This window comes from Tarenaya hassleriana, unplaced genomic scaffold, assembly GCF_000463585.1.
Source record: "Tarenaya hassleriana unplaced genomic scaffold, ASM46358v1 Cleome6, whole genome shotgun sequence".
NCBI classification, from domain to species: domain Eukaryota; kingdom Viridiplantae; phylum Streptophyta; class Magnoliopsida; order Brassicales; family Cleomaceae; genus Tarenaya; species Tarenaya hassleriana.
The window spans coordinates 2,964,965-2,990,365 of NW_010968505.1; the positions used below are offsets into that span (position 1 = coordinate 2,964,965).

The 25,401-nt window shown below is 40.4% G+C and overlaps 6 protein-coding genes and 1 long non-coding RNA gene across 16 annotated transcripts in view; 2 read left to right on the forward strand and 5 right to left on the reverse strand.

Moving 5' to 3' along the window:
* The window catches only part of LOC104799216 (E3 ubiquitin-protein ligase MIEL1), a 5,845-nt gene extending 3,338 nt beyond the window's left edge, over nt 1-2,507 (reverse strand). For 2 of the 6 annotated variants that reach the window (XM_019200825.1, XM_019200826.1), the window contains exon 1: nt 16-2,503. In XM_019200825.1, coding sequence (XP_019056370.1) covers nt 16-203 — 188 coding nt within the window. In that variant the 5' untranslated portion in view covers nt 204-2,503. Of the gene's footprint in view, nt 1-15 lie in introns of all 6 variants that reach the window. The other 4 variants (XR_002023637.1, XR_002023639.1, XR_002023638.1 and 1 more) reach the window with 4 other exon arrangements.
* A 1,465-nt stretch (nt 2,508-3,972) lies between these two features.
* Nucleotides 3,973-5,816, forward strand: LOC104799217 (polyadenylate-binding protein-interacting protein 5). The gene is made up of 3 exons (XM_010521625.2): nt 3,973-4,108; nt 4,891-5,284; nt 5,480-5,816. Exons 2-3 carry the CDS (start codon nt 4,916-4,918, stop codon nt 5,648-5,650), a joined length of 540 nt encoding a protein of 179 aa, XP_010519927.1. The 5' UTR covers nt 3,973-4,108; nt 4,891-4,915; the 3' UTR covers nt 5,651-5,816.
* A 7-nt stretch (nt 5,817-5,823) lies between these two features.
* On the forward strand, nt 5,824-8,174 carry LOC104799218 (dnaJ homolog subfamily B member 1). Its single transcript, XM_010521626.1, has 3 exons — nt 5,824-6,821; nt 7,102-7,490; nt 7,579-8,174. Exons 1-3 carry the CDS (start codon nt 6,657-6,659, stop codon nt 8,015-8,017), a joined length of 993 nt encoding a protein of 330 aa, XP_010519928.1. The 5' UTR covers nt 5,824-6,656; the 3' UTR covers nt 8,018-8,174.
* A 70-nt stretch (nt 8,175-8,244) lies between these two features.
* LOC104799220 lies at nt 8,245-14,425 on the reverse strand. The gene is made up of 5 exons (XM_010521627.1): nt 14,305-14,425; nt 11,430-13,707; nt 11,051-11,171; nt 9,403-9,462; nt 8,245-9,280 (listed from the first exon to the last, which is right to left on the reverse strand). The coding sequence occupies exons 2-5, from the start codon at nt 13,670-13,672 to the stop codon at nt 8,411-8,413; spliced, it is 3,294 nt and encodes a 1,097-aa protein (XP_010519929.1). The 5' UTR covers nt 13,673-13,707; nt 14,305-14,425; the 3' UTR covers nt 8,245-8,410.
* Nucleotides 9,749-10,254, reverse strand: LOC104799219. Its single transcript, XR_769544.1, has 2 exons — nt 10,204-10,254; nt 9,749-10,025 (listed from the first exon to the last, which is right to left on the reverse strand). It is a non-coding gene; the product is annotated as an uncharacterized LOC104799219 (long non-coding RNA).
* A 1,017-nt stretch (nt 14,426-15,442) lies between the features above and the next one.
* On the reverse strand, nt 15,443-18,712 carry LOC104799221 (DNA (cytosine-5)-methyltransferase). Its single transcript, XM_010521628.1, has 10 exons — nt 18,603-18,712; nt 18,380-18,490; nt 17,770-17,863; nt 17,569-17,687; nt 17,315-17,437; nt 16,356-16,692; nt 16,174-16,268; nt 16,024-16,086; nt 15,865-15,929; nt 15,443-15,720 (listed from the first exon to the last, which is right to left on the reverse strand). The coding sequence occupies exons 1-10, from the start codon at nt 18,675-18,677 to the stop codon at nt 15,642-15,644; spliced, it is 1,161 nt and encodes a 386-aa protein (XP_010519930.1). The 5' UTR covers nt 18,678-18,712; the 3' UTR covers nt 15,443-15,641.
* Nucleotides 18,629-24,248, reverse strand: LOC104799223 (protein tesmin/TSO1-like CXC 2). Of its 5 annotated transcripts, none has more exons than XM_019200821.1 (12): nt 23,952-24,248; nt 23,252-23,406; nt 22,644-23,157; nt 22,397-22,546; nt 21,274-21,815; nt 21,105-21,179; nt 20,823-21,006; nt 20,654-20,752; nt 20,463-20,529; nt 20,035-20,179; nt 19,369-19,944; nt 18,629-18,712 (listed from the first exon to the last, which is right to left on the reverse strand). In XM_019200821.1, exons 1-11 carry the CDS (start codon nt 24,048-24,050, stop codon nt 19,404-19,406), a joined length of 2,571 nt encoding a protein of 856 aa, XP_019056366.1. In that variant the 5' UTR covers nt 24,051-24,248; the 3' UTR covers nt 18,629-18,712; nt 19,369-19,403. The 5 variants fall into 5 exon arrangements, with proteins under 5 accessions (XP_019056366.1, XP_010519934.1, XP_010519932.1 ...); XM_010521632.1 differs by lacking the exon at nt 18,629-18,712 and having other exon boundaries at nt 19,026-19,944; nt 21,274-21,368; nt 21,447-21,815; XM_010521630.1 differs by lacking the exon at nt 18,629-18,712 and adding an exon at nt 19,026-19,242.
* Nucleotides 24,249-25,401: the final 1,153 nt, after the last annotated feature.

The following is a 25,401-nucleotide window of genomic DNA, read 5'->3' on the forward strand; positions in this document are numbered from 1 at the left end:
GGGAAAGAGGTTTACCCATGCTCCATTAATCCTCTATCACGGATTTCATTTTCCGCATTATCTGCTGCTTCCTCTTTCAGCATTGATGACCGAGATTCTTCATTATTTAGCGGATGAGAAGGGATTCCAAGCTCCATCTTAAGATTCGGCAGGTTAGGCTGCTGAGATTGCGGAGGGGAAGCCTCAAAGACTACATCTCCCATTAAGAATAGTCTCTTGATGATATTGGCAGAAAATGCCAGCTGAAGGGAAGCTTATACGACCTGCAAATAAGAACAAATTTAGAAAATTTTCTCGCTTTTCGAAATATCATCTGTCACCTGAAAAACCCAGCAAACACTTGAGGACATCATCGCTTCCTTCTATATTGTTGCAAACCAATCCAAATCAGCAGCAAGATAAACCAGTTACAGTACGGCTCCTCCAATCAGCATACTCCAAGAGGCAGTTATCATCAAAAAAAGAAGATTAACAGGTATCCTGTTTAACAACTAAGAAATGATGATTGATGAACCCTCTGGTAGAGACATATTAGCTTAACAAATTGCATGCTCACTTGTATCCTTGAGCTCTGGGGACCGGATAATAGATGCCCAACCTATCGTAAAAGCAAGGCAAACAATTTCAAACTCGATTTGACACACATAAATAGGGGGAACTGTGGGCTATAAGAGTTGGGTTGATGCCCAGAAGGGACACATCTACCTCCAGTAGTAACTTCGCACCAGTTTTCTTCAGGGAACTTACCAGACTTTTCAGAAAGTTACCATAGCATACGAGGATATATTGGTTTATTAAACCTCAACTCTAGACCTAGCATGTTTCTCTTGACCTAAATAGGATTCCAGTTATCAGAACCTTTGGATATCTTTACCAGGAGGATTCTGCTAGATCAGATGATAACTTTGGCATACTCAAGAGAGTGTGAACCTCACCCAAAGAGTTTGACCAAACGATTTGCTCCTAACTCCTAAGAAACTGATTAGGTGCATAAGAGCTAAGATTGATGAACTCTAGCAAAAGTGACCAAATGGCCAGGCATCTTCAAGAACAAATAAGTGAAACCCATTTTCGTCCATCCTATGTGAGATCAGAAAACAGGAAGCACCATTGACCACATAAAAACTGATAAGCAGATTCTTTAGCATGTCAAATGGATAGGGTGATATGAAAACGGATTGCAGTATAGAGCTGGATGAAGGACCCTACTAGTGTAGAAGAAGGATTACAAGAATGGTTTACTGAGGAGATACAGTCATGAAGCCCAAACAAACTGCAGCAGCTCAATGATATAGGAAAACCAACTGAGCACTCTATCTATAAGAACCAAAGGAGTGATTAATGCATAGAGCCACATACTAAATAAACTATTATCGTGATTTCTTCCTCGATTATACTTCCAGATGGTATAACCAAAATTTTTCACTCACCTCCAACTCGACTTTTGATCCTGAGACAGCACCTAAACTTCTCCAACTGTGAAACCAAGGATCCCCCTTCAAAACCTCCCTTGCCAAAACCTCTCTTGCCGGCTCAAATACTACCTCAGGGTGTGTATTTTGAACAAATGTCAGATTCATGTTGGTGATAAAACTTCAAAATCCAAACAAAGGGAAAGCAAACAAAAGCATTCTCTGATGTCGTTGTCTATGAGACAAACTACAATCACCGAGGGGTTTGATAGTTCTGATCACTGCCCATAAATCCGTGAGACAAATTGCTCGGCCTGGAACCACTATTCTCCGGCAAAGTAGATATGGAACAGCCTCTTAATGCTGCCCATCCAACCTAAAGCTCAAGCGCTTATCACTCAGAAAGAGATATTGAATTCTATCCAAGAGCGAGGAATTCAAACTTCGCCAATTCCACCTAATTTTTCCGAAAGATCTCTCGCGAAGAAGCTGAAGCTCTAATTCAATTTTCATATCCTGAGACCTAAACGAGAGCGATCACAATAGATTCTCCTTCTTCTCCCATCCAATTATTCTCGGAAACTAAAACGAACTTGACAAATCAGGCGAACATCGTTCATTGAATCTACAAAATAACGAGAATCTAAACATTCAAAAGTCACATTACCTAAACAAAAATTCAAAGAACAAGTTGCCAAATCGAAAAACAAACAGAGAGAGCGAGAGCAAAATCAAAAGTACGAAAAATGTGTCAATGACGAACTCCGAGCCGGCGACGTCCACCGATCAGAATCTCAGAAGAAACACGCTAAGTTTGCCGACGAAACTTGCAGGGACTCCGAGCGACAAACCTCCGATCGACGATAGCTTTCTCCCCGTAGATTTTGAAATTCTCCTGCACTTTGAGGCCGTTCGCGCAAAGCGGCTCGCTTATAAAGGCGCCAAAGATGAGCCTTCGTTTTCCAGAGGGTTCGAATTCTGCCTGTTTTTTCGGGGAAAATAACGACTTCGAAAACGATTTCTGTGTGCTTTTTTTTTCCTTTTGTGAATGGATGCGGCAAATTAGAGAGACGGCTTAAAAATGTTGCGTAATAAAATAAAAATTCTTGGGTTAGCAAATTCAAATCCGAGATGACGTATTGCCCACCTGGCACTTGAGAAATATCTGGGAAAAAAACAATCAATGTTCAATCACATGTAAGAAAGACCACGGGTTGAACCTGGACTTGCGAATTTTCAACCGTACGATTTAAGAGAACTAATAGATCGAACGGCTGAAGATACATTCGATACAGCCGGTAAAAATCCGATACAGTGGATACAGCTGTAACTTATGACTTACCGTCGAAGGTCCGTACAAATCTCATCAGGATATCTGAGAATCTGACACGTGGTGGAACCGGATAGCGGGTCAGTGAATGAATTTGATTAGCAAAAATATCTTGCAAAGGGCTTGACGATTGTGATTCTCTTATCATTGAGCCGATGCTTATCCTTTATGGTGCGATATGGATCTGACGTGGACGCAAATAGCATTTTAAACAGTAATTTGGTGGCGGATGTCGGTTTAAATAGAAAGATTTAGTTCAATTCAAAAATTATTTGAATTTATTTTTTATTCACTTTTACTGATAACTATATTTATTTTAAAAATGTTCAATATTTAATGCAAATTTTTTATTATTCCAATCGGTTTGATTTTGTTTAATTAAAACAAAATAATCATCCTGAAATAATTTTTTTCGGGGAATAATAAGTTAATATAATGCGGTTGTTTGTATGAAAAGGTTGGTTTGGTTCCTATTGACAGTAAAATGGGGCATCGTGCCTTCATAAGTTTTAATTATTTGCGAATTCATTTTTTTGATAGCTGGATTCTTCACTAAATTAAGAAATCTGAATTTATTATAATTGAAATTAATATCATTAGAACATTGGATCTAATATACGTAATACGTGGCAATAATGGTAACTATAAATAAATTATATAGACGCCCATCCAACTTTTTGTTTTTGAAGGAGATCTTGGCCATAGCGAATCAAGACATAAATTTAAAAAAAAAAATCGATACGTGGCTAATTCTATGCACTTTTTTTAATATTAGTTGGCCCAATTGAATTTGAATTTTAGTGGTTTGAAATAAATCTTTGTATGGATTTTTTCGTTTTCAATTTGAGGTTAAATCTTAAAAAATTTATAACATCTTCGAATCGTTGCTAACGATTAGTTACCAAACAAACTCAATAAAATTATATTATTCATTTTCTAAGCTCAAGTCAATGTAGGTCTTCTCATCAGTCATCATCCGGTTTGTTCGGTTCATTTCGTTCCGGTTTGCAATATAACCGACTCAGTTTCCGGTCAATGGGATTTTGCTCTTTTTTGTATGTCAGTGATATCTGAGACGAAGAACGAGTATCCAATTGTTATCCGCCATATCATCGTTCTGGAAAATATCTAGTTTGGATATTCCACCGATAACCGGATCCGGGATAAGCTAATTAACTTTCCAAACAGACCCACCGTGACGCGATCTTCAAGTAAACGACCATTCTTTGTGATTCACCAAAAAAAAAAATCCATTATTAGGCGGTGTCTCTTTCCTCCTGGCTTTTCCCGCATTTGGATCTCCGCAATCCGATCGTCTTCTTTTTCGAGCGAGCGATCTCCAACGCTAGGGTTCTTCATCTGTCTGGTAAGCTCCGTTTCTCTCTCGATGATTTGTTTGTTCGTCTCGTTTGACGAAGAGCGTTGACGCAATCGTCGTGATGACTATCCTTGTTTTTGTTTGCGATCAGTTTTTCCCTGGATTACGTTTTTTTTATGGAGAAATTTCTTTTTTTCTTTGAATTTTTGTTCTCCGTTTTAGTTATGCCGTGATTTGTGTCCGATTCTTGATGAAACAGCTTGCACACCGTTTCATTTCCCATTGGTGGTTTTTTTCGTTTTCTCTATGTTGGATTCTTTTGTGGCGTATATTTCTGGAAGAAAGTAGGTTATTCGGGTGATAAAACTTAGTTTCTCTGCTTTAGATCAGTCTGCGTTTGCGATTAGCTGTTCGTCTGGAGGTTCGTAGATTAAAGAAGTGGGATATTGATGCGGTCTCATAGGTCTCTGCAATGGACCTAAGGTTATGGACGTATGGCCTGCACGTTTGAGTTGATCTGAGTTTTTATCCCTTACAGAGACGTGTTCTTTTGACTAATACATGTGGAGAAACTGGCCGTACTTTTTGATTCCATGGGTACAAATTTTGATATGTAATGTTGATTAGAAGATCTATGTCTTGGAAGCAAAACTTGATTATAGTTGAGTTTCTCCTTTTGTTTCCTGTTAATTTGGATTGTTCTTCAGATTGAAATCATTTTGATATCGCTATGTTGTTAGTCTTCATTAGCCTTGGGAGTATTTTCTTTGAATTGCTCTATACCGCATAAACAAAGTTACCAACTCTCTCTTCCTTGCGGAATTTGGCAGTATCACATTTTACAAAGTCAAAGCAATGGAGCCAAGAGCATTCGCATTGAATCCATATGCAGCAGCATACATACCTCTGTCCAAAAGAGAGAGTAATGTTGGTGATGGTGAGTTTCTGCATGCACAAGATCCTACGCATTTTGCACAGAGCCAACAACACCATGTATCTGTCGACCAAAGAGAAAAAAGTTATCCAAGCTCTGAATCGTTGATGCCGAATAAATCATCTGATGCGACATACAAGCAGATGAGTGATGAAGATCTGGAGATGGACATGGATATGGAGTTCCTTATGATGACATTCCCCGGTTTATCACATGAGTCCATTGCAAATGTATACTTAGCGAACGATGGTGATGTAGAAGCAACCATGGACATGTTGACCCTGCTCGAGGTAAACTCTTTAGCCATCTGGTAGGCAGTCAAGTATTTCCATATTCACTCGCACACTAGGTATTGTCGGGTTTCATCATATTAACATTGGCATATTCTGTATAAAGTTTACTCGTCGTTATATGATAGGCCAATTTAATGAAAATCTCAATTTCCATTTTTGATGCAAAATAAAGCCAGTGATTTTGTTATACAGACGCACAGCCCTGAAACTGAAAACCTCCCAGACACACTGGACATTGGCGACGTATCTGAAACTGGGCCTTCAACATCAAACCCTTCAAAACCAAAGAACGCTGCCATGGAGGCCGCCGCTGCTGCTTCTTCTTCTTCTGGTACCTACGATGCTCCTCCAGTTGCTTCCTGAGTTGACGAGTCCTTTTGTGAAGTTTTCAGTACCGTATAATCTGCAGTAATGGATGATATTGATGATGATGATGATGATTGTATCTAGGGATAAGACCTTTTTTTCCCGGGGAAGGGATCTGTCTTTTCTTTTTTTCCTGTTTCCTTTCTATAGAGGGGGGGGGGGGTGTGTATAGTCTTTGGGATGGGTGTTGTTTTGCACATTCTAGTGTTGTGTTTCCTTTTGGTCACTCCGGGGGTGGGGGCTTCTTTCTAATCAAGCCTTTGTTTCTGGGCGTGTAATTGTCTGCTTGCCCCTTTTGTGCAGCTCATATGGATTTGAATATGAACGAATGAATATGTTGCCTTGCTTCGGTAACCGCTTTTTTTTTAGTATTTTTATATTTCTGAAGCATGTGTATGGTTTATATGAATGAGTGCATCTGTCTAGAGAACATATATATATGTATAAAGTAAAAAAAGTTTATATTGTCGGCAATTACGATGATAGGGTACATCCCAAATGCATGGTACGCTATACAAAGTTTTTAGTAGTGTTGATATGTCCGAATGGATTGAAGTTGTAATGAATAACCGTACTATTTATGTCTGTAGGTATGGTATCCCCTAAATTTACGTCCACCTATAAACCCTCTCTCTTGCTATTATTAGAGGCATCCGAGCACAGACGCCGTCCTTTGCCTCGAAACATTAGAAATTTCTAATGTCTCCTTCCCCAAAACTACATGCAAAAGGGTAACAGAGATCTGCTCAATTTCATAGGTTTCTGTGTTGTTCAATCCTAAGAGCGGTCATTTTACCATTCACAAGAAGCCATTTTCTTCGAAACATTTTCATTTCATCATTCTCGTAGATTCCATTTCTTTTTCCTTTTCAGAGATCCTTCTCTGAAAGGTTTCTGCCTCTGGATTCATCTTTCAGACATTCGAGAACGCTTTTTTTAAAGATCTGATCCTTGGGTTTGTTTTTAGAGGGGGGGGGAGAGAGGTAGATATAATATATAAGAGATGGGGTTGGATTATTACAACATATTGGAAGTGAACAGGAACGCGACGGAGGATGATGTGAAGAGATGTTACAGGAGATTGGCCATGAAGTGGCACCCTGACAAGAACCCTACCAACAAAAAGGAGGCTGAAGCCAAATTCAAGGAGATCTCTGAGGCATACGAGGCACTCTCCCTTTCTATCGTTCCCTCTCATCCCCATTTTGACTTCACATTACATATCCCTCGTTCCTTTGTTAAAAAAAAAAAATCTTGAAAATGCTCTTCGGATCCTTGGAATTTGGGTGTTGTTTTAGTTCGTAGGGAAGTGTTTCTTGGGATTTAAGAAAAATATGAAACGACATTTCACTTATATCAAAATGCATATTTAATTCGAATCAGATCTCTGAATCATGCCCGACTAGTTTCTGCCTTGAAAATCTGAAAGCTTTTTATGAAATTTTCAGGTTCTGAGTGATCCTCAGAAGCGATCGGTGTACGACCAATACGGGGAGGAAGGATTGAGCGATATGCCGCCTCCTGGGAGCACCGGAGGAGGAGGAGGCAATGGAAGGGCAGGTGGGTTTAACCCAAGGAATGCAGAGGACATCTTTGCTGAGTTCTTTGGCAACAGTCCTTTTGGTTTCGGATCATCGGCTCCTGGAAGGTCCAAGAGGTTCCAATCTGATGGCGGCGGAATGTTCGGTGGCGAAAACATTTTCAGAACTTACAGCGACGGGCCAATGCCCAAGAAACCTCCACCGGTGGAGAGCAAATTGCCTTGCAGCCTTGAAGAGTTGTACTCTGGATCAACTAGGAAGATGAAGATCTCAAGAACTGTTGTTGGTGCTAATGGGTAATCAATCTACTAGGCTGGTTTCTGTCAAGACCCTTTTCTTCGGTTTTCCCGTATTTACAGTGTTTTCTGAATGGCGATGTTACAGGAGACAGATGGATGAGATGGAGATTCTGACTATAGTGGTGAAGCCCGGATGGAAGAAGGGGACGAAGATAACATTTCCGGACAAAGGGAACGAGCAACTGAATCAGCTTCCGGCTGATTTGGTGTTCATCATCGATGAGAAACCGCACGATGTGTTCAAGAGAGACGGGAATGATCTTATCACAAGCCGCAAAGTCACGCTATCAGAAGCCATTGGAGGAACAACAGTGAGTATCAGCACCCTTGACGGGCGGAATCTGCCTGTTGCTGTGGCAGAAGTCATCAGCCCGGGGTATGAGCTCGTGGTTCATGGAGAAGGGATGCCGATAGCGAAAGAACCAGGAAACAGAGGCGATCTCATTATCAAATTCGACGTTCAGTTCCCGACACGGTTGTCCACTGACCAGAAATCTGCGCTTAAACGTGTCTTGGGGGGTTGAAGGTGAAGAAATCTGCAAATTGAGATCCGATTCATTCTCGACCAAACACCGTCATTCACTAGTTCTTTGTAACACATTGTAGCATCATTCATGTGTTTGTAACAATCGATACAGATTTTCAGCTGAGGAATGAACCACACTTTTGCGTGCAAATACACTTTATGGCTTCTCATTAACCATTCAATTGCAACAAAATGGGACGAGAAATCGTAGTAATAAACAGAAACTAGTTTTAAAGCTTCACGCAAAACATTTTATTATTCAAGGTTTTACATTGCATGATTGCTTGCTACCCAAAAAAAAAGGAAGATGGTGCGTAAGACAGATAACCTGCAGAGCCGAAGCAACTGTAATTACAGGAAAACTAAAAAACAAGAATACACTAAGACTGGTTCAAACTCCTCTGTTCCTAGGCCGGGCACCGTCCGGAGGAACTCCGTACAGTTGTCCCATCCCGTTCTGATTTGCCCACCATCCGTCCCCTGACCGTGGAGGCGGGCGAGGTGGCTGTGTATGTGTAGTTACCGTTCCATTGGTTCCATAGCCGTGAGCCGGCGGGAGAGAAGCGGGCGGTGGAAGTGGGTGGCTGTGGGCCTGTGGCTGCCATTCAGGTATATCATCATCATCGTCATCATCATCATTGTTATTCCACGGCTGGATTCCCCGGTTGCTTCCGGCACCTGCAGACTTGCCATATTTGTGTATAAGCTCCCTTACTTGATTTATAGACCTAGATTGCTGTGGCGGTGGTGGCTGAGAAGAAGGAACCGTCCCACGGGAGGAATTGAAATTAAACTCGGGAAGATCATCGTCATCTCTTGCAGCCCCGGGACCAAACCCGGGTGGCACATCATCGTCACCGTCACCGTCAACATCGCCATCACCATGAGTCCTCCCCATGGATGCAGCAGCTCTTCTTTCATCATTCAAACCAACAACAGCAGTTTTATTTGTGACATTTACAGTTGAGCTCTTGTTTTCCTGCAAGACGGAGGAGCTCCTAGAACCCGAAGAATGTTGCCTTCTGAATCTGGGTTTGTGGCGTGAGCCTGCTGCTGCGCCGGGAGAGGCGAGGGCTCGCCTCCAGACGACGATCCCGATCAACCCGATGTCAAAACGCTTGACCTCATCGAGCTGGTCTTTGGAGATGATCTTGCCAAGCAAATCAAGCATCTCACCGCGTGGTGGGCAGAGGTAAACCTCCACGCCGGAGGCTGGCTCTGCGTAACCCACTCTCTCCTCAGCAACGTATGATTCAGCAGCCTGTCATAAATTTAAAAACAAAGTTAACAAACAAACAAAAAAAGGCGGAGACTTTGAGCCTTTTGCTCTCAACAAAGAGCGTCTGAACAAAAGTTGTACTTTAGAATATTCTGATAATTTACCTCATAAAGGCTGCCACGCTGGCTTTCAGAGATACCATCCTTGCAAACCAAGTACATCACCTGCAAAACCCCAAAAAAAAAAAATGACAATCAGAGAACAGAGAAATGAAATTCCCCCTAAACCATCACTTACTAATAACACCCAGAAAAGAAAAACCAAAACTTTTCGTACAAGCGAATTCATTAGTGCCACGAGGAGGGCGTGTTTCAGTGTTTGTGGTCTGAGAAATTAAAAAAGATTAATGGCCCATGCGTTCTCTTTGGAATCGGGGTCTTAGTCACTTTCTGGGCAGATTCTTTGTGATTTTCTGTATCCTACAATTTTTTTAAGCCGTACACAAAGGAAGAGATTGGGGCATAAACACGTAAAGGAAACTTCGAGCGGTTTCCACCAGATGTCATATTCACATGATCATGAAATATACAAAATTCGACGATCAAGATTATTCCAATCCGCTGTTGAATCTCCACAACACGCGGGGTCTTATCGTCAGTCACTTCCTGGGCTGCGTATGCAAAAAACTTGTGGACACTTTCGGATTTTTATCCTCTGGCTTCCTCACCAATGGTGACTAGGTGTTATAAAGCTTATGGGCAAATGTGTCTGCATGAAGAGAAGAAGACTGGGAAACACAGAAAAAACAGTCTTGAGATGAACCAAGAGAAGATTCTGGATATAAAAAAAAGGCTCCAACTTTTTTTTCCTGCATCTGTTTCATGTATATAAAGCAACAAAGCAAGACACCCTAATCTAATGCCACTACAATGATGATGATGATAATGCAAGTAAACTTGGGATACCATTAGGGCACGGCTTCGAGACTTCGGGAGATCTTGTAGAAACTTTGAAAAAAAGGCTGCCACGCTGGCTTTCAGAGATACCATCCTTGCAAACCAAGTACATCACCTGCAAAACCCCAAAAAAAAAAAATGACAATCAGAGAACAGAGAAATGAAATTCCCCCTAAACCATCACTTACTAATAACACCCAGAAAAGAAAAACCAAAACTTTTCGTACAAGCGAATTCATTAGTGCCACGAGGAGGGCGTGTTTCAGTGTTTGTGGTCTGAGAAATTAAAAAAGATTAATGGCCCATGCGTTCTCTTTGGAATCGGGGTCTTAGTCACTTTCTGGGCAGATTCTTTGTGATTTTCTGTATCCTACAATTTTTTTAAGCCGTACACAAAGGAAGAGATTGGGGCATAAACACGTAAAGGAAACTTCGAGCGGTTTCCACCAGATGTCATATTCACATGATCATGAAATATACAAAATTCGACGATCAAGATTATTCCAATCCGCTGTTGAATCTCCACAACACGCGGGGTCTTATCGTCAGTCACTTCCTGGGCTGCGTATGCAAAAAACTTGTGGACACTTTCGGATTTTTATCCTCTGGCTTCCTCACCAATGGTGACTAGGTGTTATAAAGCTTATGGGCAAATGTGTCTGCATGAAGAGAAGAAGACTGGGAAACACAGAAAAAACAGTCTTGAGATGAACCAAGAGAAGATTCTGGATATAAAAAAAAGGCTCCAACTTTTTTTTCCTGCATCTGTTTCATGTATATAAAGCAACAAAGCAAGACACCCTAATCTAATGCCACTACAATGATGATGATGATAATGCAAGTAAACTTGGGATACCATTAGGGCACGGCTTCGAGACTTCGGGAGATCTTGTAGAAACTTTGAAAATGCATTCAGCCTCACCCTACCCTTAACCTCCACCAGCGCAGGCCACTCGCTCGTCTGAGTTTTCTCGCCACTGCAGGCGAAAATCTAGTCAGAGATGGATAACATGTGCCTATACATGCTATCTAACATAAGGATTTGTCGGATTCACAAGGGAATGAGCTTGCATTGGCATTGCAAACTCAATTCCTACAAGGGTTTTATTTGTACTTCACAACCCAAAGAGAAGATAAAGCAAAGCAAACATCAAAAAAAAAAAAAGCAAATTACTATGAGAAGGCTAAAACAGCAACCACGGACATACATGTCAGAAATAAATACGGAAACTTACCTTTTAAAAATGCCAGTGACTGAGACTACCGAAGAGGTGTTAAGCTGAAGTATACCATCCCAGATCTTTTCTCCCTTCATAGCAGCAACAACATCTCTATTTTCGGATTTAGTGACAACGTCATTGGATAAGACGATAGCATCAGCTTTAGGAGAAACTACGTTATTAGACGTCTCGTGTTTGGATTTAGGGGAAACTACGTCAGACATCTCGGGTTTGGATTTAGGAGAAGAAACTATGCTAGGCATCTCGGATTTGGATTTAGGAGAAGAAACTATGCTAGGCATCTCGGGTTTGGATTTAGGAGAATCTCTCTCACTGGGTTCTGTGTCATTCTTCTCATGTTCAGGGGTTTCCTCTCCAGCATCTTTCTGTGGACTTTCAAATGGAGGTTCACAGTTCAGGGATTCCATGAATTCATCAAGCGATACGATAGGAGGAAGAAACCCAACATCCTTCATCTCATCATCCATGGAGAGACCTTGCATCGGATCAGTCCCATCGTTAGGAGGAATAGTGATATTGCAAGATGTTTCCTTATTCCCTTTGGCGACATTATCTTTGGATCCATCTTTCTTCAGAGAAGATTTGGTAGGATGAGATGATTCCTTTGCCTTGGCTTTCGGCCGAGGTCGACTACGCGAAGAGACACTAGCAGAAACATCCACTGTGCCACTGTCAACAGAATCAAATTCTACCTGGAACTCACCTTTATGTGTTTTCCGCACCAGACGTCTGACATCAATGTCTGTATCTCGCAAGACCACCATCTGCGCCATTTCTTCTGCTTTGGCTTGTCGCCACTGAGAAAGTTCTTTAGAAGCAAGTTCTTCAGCTGTCATGGAACACAATCGATCCGGTGGGATCCCCCCAGACATAACTCTTTCTCTTAGATCAGGATTGTTCTTATCCTTTAAATTGAACAAAAGGGACCTTCCCTTCTCTTTGTACTTCTTGTTTACACCTCCAAATAGCTTAAAAAGTTCCATTTCAATTTTAGTTGCCAAGAGTTCTGGATCCTGAAACGACTTTTCTCCATCTGTTCTCTCATTGTTTCCATCACCTGAGTTGGGTGCCACATCTGTTTCCTTGTCCGTTGCCTCCCCAAGATCTGAAACAGGTTCCAGAATCCATGAGAGGCCATTACCCTGTAAAAGTTCATCGTTGGCAAAAATACTATTACTAAAAGGAACATCTCGAGGGAAAACCTCATCGAATTGAGATCTTTGTTCAGATTGATTAGCATCTTTCATCTGGGTGTCACTGCATTGCTCATGCAACAAAACTTTTCCATCGACGTCCTTCTGCCCTGAAATTTCGTCGCCATTGGACAATGTGGATGCACTTCCTTCAACTGCAGGTGTGCCAATACTAGCAGCTACAGCATGTTCAACACTTTGAGAATTTTCTTGTGTTATCACAGAATTACTTGCTTCTCCGGCCTTAGAACTCTTCTTCCCTTCAATACAATCATCTTGCTGCAAAACCAAAGCCAAAGCAGCTGCTAACGATTCCCTCATTTTAGACCTCACTGACTCGTTTCCTTCATTCTGTGGTTTCTTCAAGGCTTGTGATGGTACAGGTAGTTTCTTGTTCATCATTTGTTTCGCAGCCTTACTGGGAACAGACTCCATTTGCACTGCTTTCTTGGTCAGCATTGGAACATGTTGCATCTTCAAAGGAAGAGAGGAGGTTAGCAAATGCATTGAACGATTACTTGATGGAGAAAATTGCTCTAACCAAGGCCTGTGATGCATCTGTGCCACTCGCTTATTAGGCATGTCCAATTTCTGTGATGCAGAACCATTAAGAACAGACTCCAGTGGTGATTTACGCTTTCCCATCAGCTGTGCGGAATCTGAGCTATTGAAAGCAGCTATCGATCCTCCTGAAGGATATTGATGTGCTACAGAAGTCTGCAACTGCGGTGTAGAACACTGAGAATCCATCAGACTAGAAGGTTGGCAAGAAAAGGTCTGTGGCGCAAAACTATATGACATAGGGTCAGATACCCCGATAAAGGCATTCGATGTGTCTACATGCTGCAGCATAACCCTGCTGCTTGCAGAGTCCATCAGCCCTGACTGCATGTTTGAAACTGGCATTTGTTGCATGGGAAGATCGTTTGTCACCGTTTCAATCACATTTGTCATTTCAGACATATCCTGATTCTCAGGTAAATCTTCTACATGACCTTGACTACTTGGCATAGAGATTTGCTCCGACACCATATCACCCGACATGATACACCAGCTGCATATGACATTCACTTCAACAACTGCGGTGAAAACAAAGAAAGGATAATAAAAAGTCAGAGAGAATGCAAGAAATGTAACGCTATCCGGGTGCTAAGAAGTTCAAACGAAAAACAAACAGAACACAAGTGATTTACATAAAAAGGCACAATAGAATACATCAATCATCATATTTGCATTCTTTTTGGTAGGTTTTATTGCGTTTTTCTTTCTCAATTTGAACCCGTTGTTCAATTCTTCCCATGTGTTTCAGTTGCAGGAATCGACGCCCCTGAATACTAATTCGTTAACTTAAATAACTCATCCCAATCGTCACGGCAGATTCAACTGTCTCAATCACACACCATAATTACATAACACGCACATCCCAAGGAAAAAGAAATCAAATCGCAAAAAGGACTGAAAACCACGTCTAATACCAGTACCTACGACAAATCAACACACATATCGCAAAAACACGAATCAACAAACACGCGCAGAACAGTTCGGACGAAAAACCCAACGAAATCAACTGGATAAAGCTACAAAAACATCGAATTAGAAACACCAACCCAACAAAAACCGATCGAATCGAACCCTCCGATATCGCAGCGATTACAGATGATGAGCGTGGAGATTACCTGATTCAAAGGTCGATGAAAAACGCAACTCAACCGAGAAAATCAACCACGGCTGGTAGATGCAAAGATTCAGCGGTCGGCTGACAAAAGAAAACCCTAGAAAGAATGAATCTGGATAAAGATTGTTTTCTGAATATAAAAAATTTTAAGAGAGTGGTGGTGAGGTTAATTTTCAGCAAGACGTCGACGTGGCCACACGTGTCAATGAATTGAATTTCCACTTGAGCCCAAAATACTAATGGGCTTTAAAATTGGGCTCATTGATGCATATTTAGTGGGCTCTATTCCAATAACAGAGAATCCCTAATTTCGCATTTTGGATTCCTTCCTCATGATATATTGATATTGAGATGGGTCGGGCTACTCATTTTGACAAGCATAATCCATTTCAACCCAAAGTCATTTGGTTGTGTGTGTTAATGAGTTACGTTAACCTATCCGATAAAAAAAAATAGATTGGACGAACCCATAAAATCTAATTAAATCTATTTACATCAATCGACCAATTTATATATAGATGTATGTATGTACATATTTATGCATGTGCGTATATAAGTAGATATGTATGCCTGTATGTGCGCATATATATATATATATGGATGTGATGGGTTAAACCACTAAACTCTTTTAATCCATCTGATAAAAATAACCTAACAAACTGATCCATATATTATTGTGATTGGATCATATCATTTAACCCGACCCATTTGATTGATCTGATTTCCCTAGAATCCGAATTACTGTTTCGGTAACTTTTTCCCTCTGTCGCTCTCTTTTGACGTATAATCTTCTGTGTCGTTAGCTGTTAGGGTTAATGCCCAAAGCTCTATTTTCCCAAAAACCTGAGAGAGGGTAAGCGAGCAAAGCTTCATCATTCTGTTCCATGAGTCGGTTTTCCAACCACAATCTGTACTTTAGGGGGCAAGAATATCTGACCTGCCCCGAAAATTAGGTTCTCAATTTAAACCGGTTGGATTAGCGGGTTCGGGGTATGGGATTGGGTGTTTAGTTTAATAGGTTGGAGACCCATGGATACCCGAGACTCTTGGATATAAGTTTGTGTATTGAAAGTGCTCGGGTTCGGATCCGAATGCTCTAAATATTTCGGATACCTAATCTGTGTCCATCCTAACCTGGATTCAGCAAAGGTTCTAACCTATGCCATTCCCCCTGCAATAAACAGTCTCATCCTTCATATTTGACTGCCCTAAAATTACACAACAGATACAGATTTTTGTCTATCACTCCTAGTGTGTTGTCAGTTCTTTTCTATTTTCCCCGACAAAGCTACAGAAAGAAGAGAGTACTAAGGTTACATGATGCCAGCTCCTCCGAGTTCAAGATGGAGAGCTGAATAGATACCGGAGCAAAGGAGCCACGACAGCTACGCTTAAACTGTTCCCAAGCAAAGCATATCTGCACACGACAAATCAACATTTGTTTGCTTGAAATCAAACGTTTATCACTAATATTGCTCTTCAATTTGCATATTCCAAAAAATTAACACGATGCTTGGTTTAATGGGTGTTCACTCACTGTATCAGAATATTAGGAGCTTACCTTTGTCGAAGGCTTATTTGCTTCGGGAACTCGAAATCCTCTGGGAAGGAGTGAAGGTTAGCTACCTAATCAAACAGAAGGCAACTTTTCTTTCACACAACAAAACCAAACCCGGTTTTTACGGTGTCATTGACATTAAGATAGAGGACAATGCCTTACCTCTCTAGGGGTGAAGTATCTAAGACGTTGCTCCTTCATCGATGTTTTCCCCTTTATCTTTGGCTGAAGGGTCACAACAAGCAATAATCTTATGAATTGCAAAAAGAGCATCACAAGAAAATGGCAGTGCATTTTCATGAGAGAATGTACCTGAACCGTTGCCAAGAGTGACCCAGTGCCTTTCACATACCGATAATAACTCTTTGTGAAACAACAGCATCTCTTTGAATCAGGGTAGACAATGTCTAATGACAGCTTAGGAATCGTTTAGATAAAAAATGAGATTCCAGAGAATAACGGAATCGATGATAAGAAAGACCAGAAAAGGATACCCATTGCGCTTCCCCACCTCTCTACCAAACTTAATGGTACAAGATACTGTTGAACAAAATCTGGGACAGCTTCATTTTCTTCTCTATTATAATCCTTGGGGAAATCGTTAGAAGTATTTGGAGAACTTGGTTCCATGTCTCCTTGCACTGCAGAGCTCTTGAATTCAAGAAAATTCTCTATGGGCTCGCAATACTGAAGTAACTTTTCCCATCCCTCTTCTGATTGACTCTGTTCATTGACCACCGCCTCATCATCATGCCCAAGTAAGGGGCCTGGGGACCAGAGTAGCTGGCTATTATACAGTTCACACCGAAACGACAAAGGCTTTCTTTTGGCCTGCAGAGTAAAGGACAAATTACATATTAGCAAATTTCCTGAAATTTAAAGTGAAATCGGAAAAGTAGAATAATAAAATCGAAAAGCACAATGGCGAAGAAGAGACAAAGAAAAACCTCCTGCTTATGTCAACAATACAGTAGTGAGTCCATACATCTAAATAATTTCTGAGCATTAGGAAACCAAAGATCCAGTTCCATAGTGCAATTAGTCATGTAAGGACCATAGGAAGTAGGTTATTGCATCATAGAAAAAAGGACCAACCTAGTTCGATTCCCCACCTAGTGGAGGTGTTGGGGAAGGGAAATTTACTAAGCAACCTTACCCCTACTTTTTATGTGGAGAGGATAGATTCATACCCGCGACCTCAGACCCCACGGCAAGTGAGCTCACCGCTGAGCCAAGCCGACCCTTTATTGCATCATAGTTCATTAGAATTTTTATTTTTTCCAAATTACTACAACAATCTACTAAATCAAAAAACGTTGTAGATTGAATGGAAGCAGCAATGCATTTAGCTGGGTAGACGGATGCATGAAAAACAAAACACTGAGATGCATCGACGGGTAAAGAGCTACGCATGTTCGAAATAATTGAATGTAGAGAGGTAAGCAGAAAGTACCAAACAAAAATAACGTGGCCTTGAATACGGCACACAGAACTGCAACGGGCTCAAAATAAACTCCTGTAGGGCGTAACCTGATTTAGTTAATGTCTCAACCATTTCCATATGAGTATCTGAAGTCTGCACCCACAAACACCTCCACCAGTAAACATAGAGATACAGACTTTAAAAAAAATATCAACACAAGCATAAACGATTTATTTGCGATTCTGAGCACAGCTCCAGCTTCAGACATGGAGATAAAGACATACCTCAAATCCAACGACATTCTCAACAAACAACATAAGGGGAGGTCTGGACGAATGTTGTATAAGCTCAAGAATCTTGATAAACGAGAATGCTCGAGCATCACCAGAGTGTTTCTGGAGGCCTAATCAAATTTCCTTATTCACATAAGCATCAAGTGAAAAATAATACGGAACAGGATGGAGTACCAAGAAATAGCAATTTACCTTGTCGAGTATAAGGCTGGCAAGGAGGAGAAAGAAGCCATGCATCTGCCTTGTACCGATCAAGATCAGCAGCAGTGAGGCTCTGAATGTTTCCCTGCAACAAATAGAGACAAGAACATAGAACATAAAGGTACCCAAAATAAGAACATAGTACAACAACACAGATAATTCGGTAATTGGCAACTAGGGGTAGTGCCCAAAAACTGAAAAGTAAAACACAGTAACCAGATTTCAGAATAGCAACCTCCTTTCTCAGAAAACTCAATAGCCAGAGCTTGACTCACAAGACCTCTGGCAAAATCATCAGTGACAGAGAACAAACACATAGCAATATTTTGGTTGATTAATCATTAAGAAACCATCAATAACCATTTAAGATGAAATCAGGTAGAAATACGACTAGCAATACTAGCAATGAGCCCAGTAAGCCACAGAAGAGCAAATGATAAAATGGGACCTCCCAATTCACATATTACCAGGCGAAGGCGATCAAAATCCTAGAACACCGTTTCTCTCTATATCCTTCTCTACGTGAGGATTGAAACTCAGAGATAAAGAAGAAAGCCCAACATCGGTCTAATAAAAAAAAAAAAGCCGGAGTAAAAGAAACCTGATATGGACGATGGGCGAAATTGTGCTGATAAACATCATTAGCGACATCGTTGATGTCAAACGCGTCTATGACATCGGCAGCGACGCCGGCAGCCGTTAACGAATACCTCTACGAGAGAAGAAAATCACGAATTAGGGTTGATAAACACTCCACAAATCCACCGAATAGAAAGAAAAAAAAACTGAGAACGAAATGAATACAGAGACAATGAGAGCGATACCATTCCACCGATGCCGCTGTAGAACTCGAGCACTCGCCATGGAATCTCGCCATCTCTCTTCAAGCTCTCCGCCATGGCTTTTTTTTTTCCTTTTGGTTTTTAGTTTTGGGCTTCAGTAAGAAAATATGCAACTTAGTTAAAAAAAAATAATCATATTCACCTCTATATTAATAAGGGTTTGTTTTTTTTGTTTTGGGTAAATAAATAAGGGTTTGTTGACTTTTTTTTATGTTTCTTTTATTTTCCTTGTTTTTTTTCACTGATAACAACAATTGATCCTCCTCGGTCTAATATTTTAGATAATAAATTGTGTATCTTAGCCAAGAATATATACATATATCAGCCTATAAATATACTCACAACATCTGGTCCACGGAATATAACTATCCGTATAATTTTCACCAAAAAACTATCCGTATAATATAATAATAATAATAATAATAATAATAATAGAAAAAGAATGTAGTAAGTACAAACAGTTCAAAAGAATGTAATATAGGTCCAAAGCGTTTGATATTTATTTGGTCGGGTTTTTTAGGGCAAAGCCCAAAGGGTAGCGTGGCCCACAAGGCAATCGCGAACACAGATACCGCCTCATATGTCGTGATTTCTTTTTCCAAGACAAGAGGATACTCATCGTCTGCATGATTAGGATCCCATTCCCATTATAAGATTAAACCAAAGTTTATCCACCATTAAGCTCATTCCTGCATATAATGGACCGTGATGACGACAAGAGTAAGAGAAGCTAAGGAAATAGTGTCACCTTGCAAGAGCTAACATCAAGGATCTACCATCCCTTCATTCAGGCTGAGGATTGTCCTCTGGTGTAATGCTTTTGTTCTCAACACAGGGCGTGAGAGGCGGAAAAGGAGGCAGGGCTTTGAGTATAAACTTGCGCCCACTTCTCAGTGGCACTGAAGAGCTCGATCCTGCCTGGCTCAGACAACTTCGAGGAGGGGAGACCCGTTTTCTGCTAGGCGAGCACACTTTCACTGGCTTGATCGCCATTGAAGCATCTGTCAAGATCTCATGTGTGTATCCATCTTCTCGAACGTTAAAGACTCCACTGCCTGAACCAAATGTCGGAGAAGTGCACAGTGAAGTTGAAGAACATCCTGTGGGTGTCGGCAGAGGATTTGTTGTCACTGGACCGAATCCTGCCATTTCAGGACTGTTTTGGCTGGTCTTGTGATTATAAGAACTCGTTTCTGTAGCTTCAACACTGGCTTCAGGATTAGGATCGGTTCCATCTGAATGTCTAAGTGATCTCGGATCAGAATCAGGAGGATGATTGCATCTCCGGATAATAATCTGGGATTTTGGAGCAACTTTACCACGGCTGAACACAGAGAAAACGAAACACTCATTAGCATCGGAATGACCTTTTGGAGGAAGACCCACATATGTTAATACAGAAAGGACATCATACTCAGAATGCTGGAGTGATGGAGTGACCGGGGTCAGTTTGTGCATATGATATGTTTCAGCCTGCAATGAACTTTTCCTGGCGACCGCCAAGTCCATTCTTCTATCTGGTTCAGGTCTTTCGGTTATCTCTCTGCTGCTCAAAAACTCTATGGCAATACAGTTTGAGAAAAGTTAGAACTGAAGTAGTATCACTAGCAAACAGCTTCCACCAAAATGCTGGAAACGAATTAATTGAATCACTTAAGGGGAATATTATTATCTTATGAGCAGCTTATTCTGCAATTTAGTCTAAGACAAGTAAGAACCAAGGTTTGAAAATATGTGGATCACTTGCGAATCGATCCTAGCCTGTAACCACCAACTACTCTTCTCCATGAACATAAAGATGCTCGTAATTGGTCATGGGAGCTAAACAGTAATAGTCTTTACCATCCTTCTTCCCATAGATATTTTTGCAATTCTCACATCTACATCCGCTGGAGCAGCCAACACCACCCTGTCTTCAAAGAAACGAAACAGATAAGATACCTCGAAAGAGAAACCGAAGAAAAAAAAATTGGAAGAGAACAAGGAACATGAAAATCTTATCAAAAGGAAAAAGAACAGGGAAGTAACCTAACCTGATAGCATTCGCAGTACTTCTTTAGACACATTGACTTCTTGCAGTTGCATCCTCTTTTGTGCCTTGCTGATGCAGGTGTAGTAAGGGTTCCGGTTTCCTGTAATTATCAGTTTCCTGTTAAAACTTCAAACAAAAATGTTCAAAATTCTCTCGGAATATTTGTATACCATATTACTCATGGAAAAGTCGGATCCACTCTGTATGATCTTTGGAGCAAATGCAAGCGGATTCCGGGATTCGATTTGTTGACGGGTCTGAAGAACAGTCTCTGCATGTTCAGGTTTGTTTAAGCACCCTTGACATGCACAAGATTCATCACAATATACGCCAGCAGCAAAACAGTCACAGTACCTGTAAAAACAACATAGAACACTCTAAAATATGAGTAAAGGCAGGCAAATTGAAACACATTGTGGCATTACGGTTCAAGAAAGCAGTAGTTCACTTACAGCTTCAGGCATTTGGTCTTTTTACAGTTACAACGTTTGTTACCATCATCATCGGGACTGCTGGAGAGCTTCTTCCTATACAATCAGGCAAAACCTCAGTATTCTCACTGTGAAATGAAGAGACCAGATTTTTTTAAAAAAAAAATCATCAATGGTCGTAAGACCCTACTTTTTGGGGCTTAGTTGGCTGTGTTGCTCAAAATGATCAGGATTTTCCGGGACAAACTTCCGCTTGTCGCCAGGAGTAGCAAGGTCATCTATTATCTGCAATGACATAAAATCTTCTGGGTCCTGAAGAAATTCATCGTTTGTGATCTGTGGTGGACTAGTATCTGCTATGACCTTTGATCTTATCTCCAGTACACTCATGGAACGGTCCGATGGCTTCAGACTTGCATTGCCATCATGGTGAAATGGCACAGTCTTGATAATGCTGTTTAGATGTACGCCGATCCCTAATGGCTTGGAAGCAGGTGCAATTTGCTTTATATTAGTAGCAGAGCAAGGGACATCAGTCACCGTTGGAGATGTATCAGTCAAATGTCTGCTACAGGAAGATGTGCTTGAATCAAAGGGATCGCTTTCTGAAGGTGCACTAACAGGTCGTAAGAAAGCTGTCATGGCCAATGAACTGTTTGTATTTGAATTTGCTTTGGGTTGAGCTTCTTCAAACTGAAGGCAACGTCTACTCATACCCCGTTGTTGATTTCCCTACAAGTAAACTCGAAAAAATGATAATAAATCCCAATAAAGGACCAACCCAGTTCGTATCCCCATCTAGTGGAGGTGCTAAGGAAGGGAATATACTAGGCCACCTTACCCCTACATTTTTAATGTAGAGAGATGGATTCGAACCCGCGATCTCAGACCCCACGGTGAATGGTTTTACTGCTGAGACAAGTCGGCCCTTCATAATAAATCCCAATGCAAGACAGAATTTCATTACATCGGATACCAGCATACTACTTTTCTCAAAATGGATTGGACCTCAACAAATATAACAGCTAACAAGAAGGTACTATGTGTGACAAGTTTCAGTGAATGGAGCTGTACATGGCAGACTCCATTCATGAAATTGATTAGATTGATGTCTATACCATGGACAAAGCACGACCATTACTCATTTCAAGCAGTATGTCTTCCTAAGTGCCATTCTGATATTACAATATTAGCTTATGGTTGAGGGATGCTACAATAGAGTGGAACCATTGGCATGAAAGCATGAATAGAAGGAAAAAAATGGCTTATAAAAAGGCGAAACACTAATTGCTCCTTTCAAAATTTGCAAATACCTCAGACTCAAGCACCACAATGTCATTTGGTTTGCTCAGGAGCGATTCAACGTTATTATTAGGATCTTCAAGTGATTGAACAGTTTGCATGTGTTCAGATGGAATTTCAGAAGGAAACTTGCGTTCTTCCTCGCATCCAACCTTTTCAGACTGCAAATTAAAACAAGCTGTAAGGTCGATAACTTTTCATACTAGACAGCAACAGCAGGTTAAATCTAGACATATATCCAATGAATCGTCCAACTACCTGAGAATATAAACATTTGCATTGATCATGAAGCTCTTTTGAGCAATATTTGCATTTCCCTTCACCATTTGTTACCTCTTCTCGACCAGTTCCTTGTCCACCACCAAGCACTCCCTTCCCTTTGGCATCCTCTTCAATCAGACCTTTGGTTAACATCTCCTTTTCATAATCTGCCATTACGTTTAGGGAGGAGCATGTTGCAGTATCTGCATTGCTTGGTGATATCTCAAGCACCTGCCTTATATGCTTTAGCTTTTGGTCTACCGTATGGTCCAGCCATGTCGATTTTTCCTCCGCATTATCCGCCAAGTACCTATCAACGCATTCAGAGGAGCCACTGCTTTGGACTTGATCATCGTTATCAGTAGCAGTGGCTCTAGAGTCATTTGCCAAGCATGCATCTAAGTCAATGGCAGGCTTGTCCCAGTTAACACAGTCTCGAGGCTCCTTATCCTGGTTTTCGTTCCCCTTCTCCTTTTTCTCCTCTTCGTTAGATGCCTGAGTGTTACCATCACTGAAAACAACATTAATGTTATAAACTGATTCTGAAGAGACAATCGAGTTTGTGTACAAAGCAAAACATTTTGAAAATATGGAACGGTCCAAACCTTATCACAAGACCAGATTCGTGAACTGGGTTCGCACGGGGCGTTGTGAATATAGCCGGCGGGGAATTCAGTCCCAAGAAGACATGGGATGAACGAGAAGAATCGCCAAGAGTCAGAGGAGAGAAGGTGCTAACGAAATGAGAGAACGGAGATTCCTGATAGCAATTAAAAAAAAACATAGAAACCATTAGACATCAAGAGTTCAATCTTTGTCATATCGAATTGTTCCAGTTACATCTCACAACGCAAGTAAAGAAGCTCTTCCAAATAAAACCCCATAAGAAAAATGAATTTCCTTCATTGTGATCAATTGAATAAGCTGTGAAACGATAGCATTCATTTTATCACCACGATTTCAGAACATTTACTTCATTCTCACGCAGGAAAGTAGAATCGAAGCCATTTTCAAAGAAAATATAGGATCTCTCAGTAACCCAGAACCACAAAACCAATGACGCGATCTGTTCATACAACCCCGCCAGATTTTTCTTTCTTGATGATTAATGGAACCCGTGAAATCAAACAACCAATACGGGACTCAGATTTTAACCAAGCCAACAGAAAATCAACAAATAGAAAACCATAAACGCCCAAAAACATAGTCCACAACCACCCATTTCTCACACCGAAAGCATCGACCCCATCACAAATTATAAACCCAAACCAAATTCCACGACGATTGAAGAAGAGAGGCACCCACTTGCACTGAAGGCGAGTTCAACGACCGAGAAACGTTGACTGCCGCATCAGTGTTGACGTCAGGATTGACCTTGGCGGTGGAAGATTCAGGAGAATCCATGGAGAAAAACCCTGATAACCGAAATTTCAGAAATCACGGTCGGCCTCTCCTTGGATTCCCTCTTAATTCTCCTTCTCGCCGATTTCTTCCACTTTTCCCCGAACAGAAAACCGATACTGAGCAAAACACGGGATTTCGATTTGTTCCTTCTTTGTTTTGGGTTATTTTTTTCACGTCTCCACTCTCCAGTGGTCAACATTACGGCCTCTGCGAGGGTTTTGGGAGCCGTAGAAAAAGGCGGGCGTTTGGAAAACATTGCGCCTCTGCTGAATCTTATATGGGCCGTTTCATATTGAGCCCGTAATGAATAACAATGGGCTAAAGCCCAATTAAATGCATATTCCCTCTTGTTTTCTTCGTCCAACAAAACAAGGCATGAGACCCAAAAAAAAAAACAAATATTACTTATTTCGGTAAATCTTCAAAATTAGAATATTTCAGCAGAAAACTAAGGTTTTGATTAGTAATGTCATATTGGTTATCCAACCCATTTAGACATAACCCATCTGGGTTTAATAAATTATTGATTTGGGTCCATAAAATCTATAAAACTCATTTCTACTCATTTAATCACTTTAATAATTTAAATCCTTTCTAACAAGAATACAAAAAATATTCAATTAGATTATTATTCTATTTTTTTAGGATTTAAAAAGTTTTTTTTCCTAATTTTAAAATACTAAAAAATAATTTTATATACCTAAAATTATATTTTTTTATCTATGAAACCATCCAAAAAATATATATAAAAAATTTTAATTTTTCAAAATTAAAAATATTTATTATTATTATTATTTAGATTGAAATATGGAATTTTAAAATTGTAAAAGTTTTAAATAATTGATGTATTATAGTATTATTCCTATTTGAAATGTACATGCAATAATCTAAATTAAAAAGATAACTATTTACAACAATAACATTATTATTATTATTATTATTATTATTATGGACGCAGAAAATTGTGCTAACCATAAGTTTGAAATTTTACGAGATGCGTGTGTTTTCGACATATACATACCACACACACACATATATATATATATATATGACACGAGTGAAAATGATGAATATATATGTATATGCGTATATGGAGAAGGGTGCATGGAAGCATTTCCCAAAGAGAATCGAATAAATTCTCTTTTCTTTTACATTCGTCAGTCTTTTCTTTACCATTCCCCGAGACAAAATGGTGGGTTACTAATTATGATTCTTATATTCTCCTCCACATTCTTTTTTAATACTTAGCTTTTTCTATTTTCCCCCCTCTCTGTATTTTAATTTTCTCCATTTTCTCAATTAGCTTTTACGTGGAGTCACGGATAAGTGTGTATATATATATATATATATA

Bases quoted from the DNA above. Each gene is read 5' to 3' on its own strand.
- LOC104799217 (XM_010521625.2), top strand. From the start codon at position 4,916: ATGGAGCCAAGAGCATTCGCATTGAATCCATATGCAGCAGCATACATA. The intron at 5,285-5,479 runs GTAAACTCTTTA...TTTGTTATACAG, and splicing joins ACATGTTGACCCTGCTCGAG to ACGCACAGCCCTGAAACTGA.
- LOC104799218 (XM_010521626.1), top strand. From the start codon at position 6,657: ATGGGGTTGGATTATTACAACATATTGGAAGTGAACAGGAACGCGACG. The intron at 6,822-7,101 runs GCACTCTCCCTT...TGAAATTTTCAG, and splicing joins AGATCTCTGAGGCATACGAG to GTTCTGAGTGATCCTCAGAA. The intron at 7,491-7,578 runs GTAATCAATCTA...GCGATGTTACAG, and splicing joins ACTGTTGTTGGTGCTAATGG to GAGACAGATGGATGAGATGG.
- LOC104799221 (XM_010521628.1), bottom strand. From the start codon at position 18,677: ATGGCGGAGAGCTTGAAGAGAGATGGCGAGATTCCATGGCGAGTGCTC. The intron at 16,269-16,355 runs GTATCCTTTTCT...AGCTGTCATTAG, and splicing joins GAGGTGGGGAAGCGCAATGG to ACATTGTCTACCCTGATTCA. The intron at 15,930-16,023 runs GTAAGGCATTGT...CTGTTTGATTAG, and splicing joins GATACTTCACCCCTAGAGAG to GTAGCTAACCTTCACTCCTT.
- LOC104799223 (XM_019200821.1), bottom strand. From the start codon at position 24,050: ATGGATTCTCCTGAATCTTCCACCGCCAAGGTCAATCCTGACGTCAAC. The intron at 20,530-20,653 runs GTTAGGTTACTT...CTTTGAAGACAG, and splicing joins AGTACTGCGAATGCTATCAG to GGTGGTGTTGGCTGCTCCAG. The intron at 20,180-20,462 runs GTAAAGACTATT...GTATTGCCATAG, and splicing joins TATCTATGGGAAGAAGGATG to AGTTTTTGAGCAGCAGAGAG.
- LOC104799220 (XM_010521627.1), bottom strand. From the start codon at position 13,672: ATGTCGGGTGATATGGTGTCGGAGCAAATCTCTATGCCAAGTAGTCAA. The intron at 9,463-11,050 runs GTATCCCAAGTT...GGGGTTTTGCAG, and splicing joins CTCGAAGCCGTGCCCTAATG to GTGATGTACTTGGTTTGCAA. The intron at 9,281-9,402 runs GTAAATTATCAG...AATTTATGACAG, and splicing joins AGCGTGGCAGCCTTTATGAG to GCTGCTGAATCATACGTTGC.